This window comes from Dendronephthya gigantea, unplaced genomic scaffold (assembly GCF_004324835.1).
Source record: "Dendronephthya gigantea isolate DGI-Jeju-01 unplaced genomic scaffold, DenGig_1.0 000083F, whole genome shotgun sequence".
NCBI lineage: Eukaryota > Metazoa > Cnidaria > Anthozoa > Malacalcyonacea > Nephtheidae > Dendronephthya > Dendronephthya gigantea.
The window spans coordinates 883,954-892,190 of NW_021163093.1; the positions used below are offsets into that span (position 1 = coordinate 883,954).

Sequence of the window (8,237 nt, forward strand, 5' to 3'; positions counted from 1 at the left end):
TTAGATAAAATTTTTCCATTTTAGCTGCTGACGGTGCAATGAATGTTTCCATTGCACCGTCAAGGCGTGCAAGTTTTAATTTGTCAATGCACAGTTGCTTTTTCACAAAATTCAATCACTCACAGCATTAATCGTATCGTACTTGCACACATTTGATAACACACGAATCCGAACATGGAATTACTCATAAACACAAACTGTTTTTTCAATAACATTAAATATTTTTGGTGTTTTTTTAGTGTTGTATAAAACAAATAATTCTCCTCAATGAATGGAATAATCCATCTTTCACCTCGTGAAAATATTCTTTACCATTGCCCTCGTAAACATTCATTATTATTTATACCATTGTATGGTATTGAGCAGAAACTCAGGGAAAAATTTCACGCACGAAACAATTTCGTTTGTCTTTGAAATGTTGAAAAAGACATTAGGTCATTTTTGAAAATTGCATTGAATTGTAGTTAAACATGATCCAGATGGAGTAGCATGCAGCATGGCAGCCTCTTCGATTCTCCAATTCATGAATTGGTTCATCAGCTATGTGATGATGCAACAAGAAAACCTCTCCTCTTTACCGCAAGAGTAGTGTTTCGCGGGCGCAGTGCCTATGCACCTGCATTCAGGCAGGTTTACTAAACTAAATCTGAGTTGAAGGTTGAATTATATACTTACACAACAAACCAGAAAGATCTTTGCGTTGTGATCCTAATCCAAAGAATTAATCGCTTGTTGTCTAACACACACCAAACTCTGGAAAAAAGCTGTTAATTGTGGTCAGAAGAAATTTCACATAAATTTAGTAGCTATTTCTGTTTGTACTACAAGGCATTTGGAGAGCCGTAGAAAGGTAGAAAATCTATAACCAAATTTAACGAAATTTTAATCAATTCTTTAATGGCCGATAGAGAAATTCACTCACAAAATTTGTAATAAATACACTTAGTATTTATTCATTTACACTTAAGTCACTTACACAAACATAAAACCCAGATGCTTACATATTCTCCGGTTGAGGTAATGACACTATGGTTGTGAACTATTTGGATACGTTAGCAATTCACATCTTGAATTTCATACAAACCTAAGCGCATGATTACATGATTGAGTAAAATATATAATTTTATATAAAATTTTGCAGCCGGTATACTCTCCCTTTCTGACTTTTTTTGTATAAGCGAGGACAAAAGAATCAAACAACATACAAATTATTATATTAAGCCGAACCTGTAAAATTAACCTTCCTAAACATGAACTACAGAATAGACAACCATCACCTATACTATGGTTTATCTTGCTTGTTAAGATTTTCAAACGAACCAGTAAGCTCATCAGATGGTAATACAACAAAACCAGAAGAAAAAGATTTCTCTCTTATCGTTTCAATGTCATGTTTTTGAAACACCACATCTTCTCCGTAGATTGTAAACGGAGAACGACCTACAAAGGATCGGTACGCCTCATCATCGCGCTTTTCAAAGATTCTCTTTGTCTTCTCTAGCGCCTCCCTGACTGATGATTCATGCAGTAAGTGATTATAAAATTCTTTTATAAACTCCGTTGTTGCGTCATCGTCACTGTGCCTTAGTGTGGAAAGAACAGAGCGAGCTCCGGCTGCAAGAAAAGACAGAGCTAAAGTTTCAACACCTTCTGGAGAGACTTCGTCTTGCTCAGAATCACATAGGCATAAAACAACCAACCCAGGGTTCAAAGAAAGACCCTTAACATCCTGTTGCGTTAAAAGATCCTGAGTGGAAGAACCTTCATTTGAGGAGACACATGGAGAAAGCATTATTGCACATTGCTTAGGTTCAATATGTGCAGAAATATGGATAATACTTGCCCCGCTCAAAAGTCCCAGCAAAACCTGTTTTTTGGCTTCGCCTTCCACGAGAGCCTTTGCTTTGAAAAGCTTTGAAAGAGAATTAACCTCCTCAGTGGCTTTAGGCAAGTCTGACGTTGGATTACCAACAAACAACGCAAAACCACATTCGGGTAGAGTTTCACTGGATTTCTCTCTGATCCTTTCAATGTCGCCTTTTTTAAACGTCACATCCTCTCCATAGAGAGTAAATGGAGCCCAAATAAAAAAGGATCGGTAATATTCTCTTTCGTGTTTCTGAAAGAGGTTCATTACCCTTCTTAAAGCTTCACAAACTGGTGTTTCCTGGAGCAGTTCGTTGTAGAATGCTTCCATAAACTCCTTTGTTGCGTCATCACAAATGGGCCAGAGTGTGGCGAGAACAGAGCGAGCTCCAGCAGCAAGAAAAGACCGAGCTATACCTATGATACCTTCTGAAGAAATCTCACCTTGCCCTGTGTGACAACAGCATAGGACAACCAAGCGAGCTCGCAATGAAATACTCGTAATATCCTTCTGTGTGAGGAGATAGGAATCTGAATTAGGAAGAGAAGAAGATGGTTCATTTGCAGATAGGTCAGGAGCAAGCATTATTTCACCTCTCTTCGGTTCACCATGAGCAGCGATATGAATTATACTAGCATCACTTAAAAGTCCGAGAATAACCTGTTTTTTTGCTTCAGCTTTTACGAGAGGCCTTGCTGTGAAGAGCTTCGAAAGACTTGCAACTTCCTCAGTTGCTTTGGGTAGGTCAGCAGATGTGAAATCTGTGCCATGCAAAGAAGCATTCCTAACTTTGGGATTGCCAACAAACAACGCAAAACCGAGTTCAGAGTCATGGGGTTGTTCTTTCGTAAACGTCAGAGTGTGTAATGAGGGCGTTACTTGAATGCTGTAAGTCTGAGATAAATACCTCCCATTTTCATCAATCAATGAAGAAAAGGGAATAAAGAACAATTGCATGTCAGGAACAATAATGAGCTTATTTCCTTTTACGGCATCTCTTATTGGTTGAATGAGAAGATCGAAAAGTCTTTTTAAAATAGCTTCACTGAAATGATCGTCGCTCGGATTTTTTGCGTGCAAGGTTTTAAGCTTTTTTCTTTTACACGGCTTGGTTGGCGGTGAGCTCATGTGACTATGAAAACTATGTTCATTCGCAAGTGAATCAAGTTTAAAAAATGAAGAATCTCGATTGATATTGACACTTGTATTTGTGGAAAACTGAGTCATCAGGGACTCCAATGTATTCAATGCTTCATTTGACATCAGGCGCTTAAAGGTTACATCACTATTCAAAACCCAAACATTCAGAGAACTTTCACTTTCAAAGGAAAATAACACAACTGATGTTTCATCCCTTTTTACGCGAAGAATCTTTTGTATTCGCTCTATTTCTAGATTCTCCTCCCCGTTCTCGATTTTATTCCATACAGATTGTGCGTTAGGAAACAATTCTGTATCTAAATAATTTTGTTTTCTTTCAATATAAAAATGGAGCTCTTTAGCTCTACCCAGATCAGTCACTAATAGTCCGGATTCATAGCGGTCCAGAGAAACAAAGCAACTAGTTAAATCTCTATGGGTGCTAGAGTATATTCCTGTGAAGGAGAGTTTGTTTTCATCTGGAACTGAATTTTGGAACAGCTTTTCAAGTACTCTAATAGATTTTACTAAATATGTTGATGCAACTTTATATTCTCCTAAACCCCGATGAACATCTGCAAGATCATGATAACTATATGATATCAGAAGCGACTCGCCAATAACAGTGCTTATTTCTAAACTTTTTTTACCATGTTCAATCGCTTTTTCATTATCACCCAACAGTCTATATACAACACCGATGTGTCTATTGGCTTGTGCTATCGCTGATGGATTTTTAGTCGTATTGGCTAAGTTTAAACTCTTTTTGTGATAAATCAAAGCGGCATCAAAATTTCCTAGTGAAATGTAACAAGATCCCAAGCTGTTATTGATCCTGGCTACTGAGCTTTGATCGCCTTCTGCTGTGTAAAATTCTAATGCTTTCTCATAATAATCAATTGCAGTTTCATACTTTTTGAAAGAACTAAAAATATTACCTGAACTGAAATTGATTTGTGCCATTACTGACTTATCACCAATGGCCGTGCCGATTATAAAGCTGTCTTCCAAATAGCTTTTGGCCTTTTCATACTCTCTTAATCTTTGGTAAACACAATTCAAATGACAATTGGCTCGTGCAATACCTGCTTGGTCACCAACCCTCTTTGCCATCTCTAAAGATTTTCCGTAACAGTCGATGGTCTCGCTGTATTGATCTAAGTTTAGGTGAACACGGCCCAAATTGATACTGATATCTTTAATTCCATTTTTGTCATCAAGAGCGTTATATATGTTTAATGCTTGTTTAAAATAAACAAATGCCTTTTCATAGTCACTGGAACCAAGATAGATTTCGCCTAAACGGCTATTACTCTCAGCTATTCCTTTCTGGTCGCCAATCGCACTCATAAGTCTTAACATTTCTTTGTAACATTGAACTGCATCTACATTTCTTTCTAGTTCATGGTAACAAACGCCCAAATTGCAATTAACCTTTGCTATCTGCTTTTGATCACCAATGGTTGCTCCCAACCCTAATTCTGCATTATAATATTCAATTGCAATTTCCCACTTTTTTAAACAACTCCCATAAATACTACCTAAAGCGCTATTGCTTTCTGCCATTAATAATTGATTGCCTATAGTCGTGCTAATATCTAAGCTGTCTTTCAAACAGCTGACGGCATTTTCATAGTCTTCTAATTTTTGGTAAACATCACCCATATAGAAATTGGCTTCTGCCAAACCTGCTTGGTCACCGACCGCCGTTGCCATCTGTAAAGATTTTCGGAAATAATCGATTGCCTTGGTATAGTCACCTAAATTCACCTGAGTACGGCCCAAATCGATACTGCGAAGTACCTCTTCATTTCTTCCTGAAGCACGATCTGCCATTGTTGAGCAAGCTTATTTTGGCATTTAATGCATTTGCGTGTTTTCTATATCTTTCCTAAGTCCTGAATATGAAATATTTTATAATACTGATTTCTCTTCTTATAATCACACCAAAGAAAAAAACAATCAGGTAGTGTTTTTTAGCACGCAATTATATATTTCGTGATTACAACTGGTGGTGACTTTTTCTATGAACGGTTTTTATATTCAATACCTTAATTGTGGCTCGGATTCTTTTTCTGCTCTATCTTTTTCAGCATAAAGTTGCCTTCCTCAGTCTGAAATTATATAATTTTTATTAAGATGGACGTCTTTACATGTGAACATATGCCTACGACGATTGTCGCCAGCCGAAGAAAGGTAGTTAACTTTTAGCGGCAGTTAGTTAGTCAAGGAAGTTCCTTAAACCGTGCGACTAAAATACCTCAAACGAAGTTAAGAATTTTATTTAACCAGGCCTAAAGTATTTGGTCTCTTTTATTCTGAGACTAGCCTTAGGTATAGCAGCCTCGCTATGATGGGCCCTTTGCAGTTTAGTTGGTGGAAAGTTCGTCTAAACGCGTTTGGATTTTGAAGTAAATCTGAACATTATTCATCAGTCATTAAGTCAAGCAAAGTTAGTTGTCTTAACAACTAGAGGATTAGACACCGGTATAGTAGCCTCGCTTCTTTTTACTCTATGATCTGCATGATCAACTCTCGCTTCTCAACTCTCATCAATTCTCATGCTCGTTTGACCCGGGCTTTATTAAATGTAGTCAACGAAGAATTGTATAGTAAATTGAGGGACACTGAAGTTCGAAAAAATTGAGCCAAAAGAGCTGGGGACGTCAATGCGATAATTATAATGTGTTGTAACATGAGACCACATGACGAAAGTCGTAAAAGGATTTTGGAATGTTTGTGATTAAATACGAAGAGATTAATGTGTGAAATATGGATACATTGAGTACGACATATTTAACAAACCATTGCAAGAGAAAGCACAGTCTGTCGTGCCATGTTTATTTTTAATGACGCAGTACCGTGGATTTATGCACAAAGTGCAATTTGCAGAACATGCCAAACATAAGTTCTTCTCACCCACTCACCGCGAGTTTGATATCAATATTGTTTGCTTTACTTTGAGATTGAAGAAATCTTCAAGACAGATTTCAAACGATTTCACATAAAATTGACGTATGCAGTAGAATCAATATGATCGATAGCCGAAACATCGATAGGAATTAACTCGTTAGCTCGAGTACAACGCTTAGCAACCGTCTTGTTTTTAGAGAGCTTTAGCAGTGACTACGAGTACGACTACGAGTACGAGATTCGTCATTCTCGTGCGTTGTTTGCTTACGCCATCAGTCAAAACTCGTAGTCGTTGGGCTTTCGAGTACGAGTTTTTTGATGAACTTCGTACTCGAAAGCCCAACGATTACGAGTTTTGACTGATAGCGTAAGCAAACAACGCACGAGAATGACGAATCTCGTACTCGTAGTCGTACTCGTAGTCACTGCTAAAGCTCGCTATTTTAGTCTTCGAGACAGTGCATGCATATCATTATTTATTGGTCGAAATATTTCAAAGAATCGCTGGCATACAAAGTGAAAGGAGAAAATTTAGCAAAACTATTTTGATTCTAAATTGCTTTTCATTCATACGGAGGGGGAACCGACATGAAAATTTAATTGCATCAATCGTTTGTCATGTTTAATACAAGAGACGCTTATTGTTTATCATATTGTCTTACTCGTACCAATCCGGCCGACCGCAACTTATGGTTTGAAATCTTGCACTTTAATAAGAATGTACGCGACCAAGATACCTTGGGCAAAATTTATCCTTCCTTTCCAAGTAAGAAAGTTTTTACTACCGAATACAGTGCAGACAATTGCACAAAACATTCGTTAATATTCTAAAACTAAACAATGAGCTAGTGTTTGAGCAACAGTTTATAACCAAGCACATTCCATTGGGCACCAACCGCAAGCGTGTCATATTACATGGTTTCGTTGGAGCGAAATATTTGCATTCTGATAGAAGTTATCGTGTAATAGACCACTTGCGTAATAGACCAACTTTTGATTTAGGCGCAAGAAGGGAATATCCAAGAAGGGCGTACAAAACTTGCTAGTTTAGCTGCGAAATATTATAAACAGTGCCTTAACTGAACGATAATTGGGGGGTGTTTATTCATATATTCAGTTCTGCCCGACGGGTTTCTTTTGTAAGTGCAATAGCTTACAATAGAAATCCGTTGGGCAAGACTGATTATGATAAACACCCCCCCAATTATCGTTCTAGTTACGGCCCTGAATTTATAAGTACCGAAGATAAGCTAAACGAAGTTAGCAACATTCAACGTGTACTTTTCTATTATGGTCAGAAGAGTGTATTTAACACTTCCGCCACTTTTGTACTGCAAGCATAGTATTTAAAATTGCCTACTTCGCTATATTTTCCGTACTACATGACATTTTGCAGCCAAACTTGGCAATTACACTAATCGCGTATGTTCTTTTCAGCTGTACCCGCCTGTGGTGATTAATTTCCTTCTTGTTTACCTAGATCATAAGTTGGGCTATTATTAATTTAGACGGCAATGCACGGCATCATGCATTGTATACGTGCAGATATAATAGTATTCACAGAACGCAGGCTCTTTGTAAAGGTAGAATATATATTGCTTATCATACCTGTCGCGGTAGTTCGTTATCCCTACAATCTGTATAGGATTGCTCCGCAACCTTTATTCGTGCAACGGTGCAGCTCGTTTCAGTGATTTTTATTTATCATGATGGTTTTTTAGCACACGTACCATAGTACTGCGGTTTCACCCTATGCGAAAGCGTAATGCTTCATATTCGCTTTTTATACGGTCTCAACTTTAAAAAGGATTACCTCAGCATAACCACGATACAATAAGGTTTACTTAATATCCTACTTGCCTTTTACCATCCTCGAGGATTGCAATCCGGTATATATATGAGAATTTTTATATTAAGATGGTTTATATTAAGTTTTTATATTAAAGGAAATAAGGGATTCATCAGACAGGAATTCTTAGAAAAAGCAGACGTTTGTGCTTCAGTCGAAAGCATCGTTAGAATGTTGAAACGAACGACAGACCCATTAGAGAACTGGCTAGTGTTACATCATTCACATTGGATGTCGATAATGACAGGTGTACAGTGTGAGAGCTCGGAGAAAAGAGCTCGTGCGAGTGAATGTACGTTGGGAAAGCCAATATGCTCAGTTTCCGACTTATTGATCTCGCATTGCCAAGCATTGAACGATCAAATTCTAAGAAGCTTCTTTTTTCAATTAATTTGCTCACATTTTTTTTGGCATTAATTTAGCTAGCTTTCTTATATTTTTGTTGTGTAGCTTATATTAATTATTAAT

General features: G+C 37.5%; 1 protein-coding gene across 2 annotated transcripts; it reads right to left on the reverse strand.

Annotated features, from left to right (window-relative positions):
• Nucleotides 1-324: 324 nt before the first annotated feature.
• Nucleotides 325-7,543, reverse strand: LOC114533044 (tetratricopeptide repeat protein 28-like). 2 transcript variants are annotated; one of them, XM_028554623.1, is made up of 2 exons: nucleotides 7,529-7,543; nucleotides 325-5,121 (listed from the first exon to the last, which is right to left on the reverse strand). In XM_028554623.1, exon 2 carries the CDS (start codon nucleotides 4,841-4,843, stop codon nucleotides 1,283-1,285), a length of 3,561 nt encoding a protein of 1,186 aa, XP_028410424.1. In that variant the 5' UTR covers nucleotides 4,844-5,121; nucleotides 7,529-7,543; the 3' UTR covers nucleotides 325-1,282. The 2 variants fall into 2 exon arrangements, with proteins under 2 accessions (XP_028410424.1, XP_028410426.1); XM_028554625.1 differs by lacking the exon at nucleotides 7,529-7,543 and having other exon boundaries at nucleotides 325-4,905; nucleotides 5,058-5,106.
• Nucleotides 7,544-8,237: the final 694 nt, after the last annotated feature.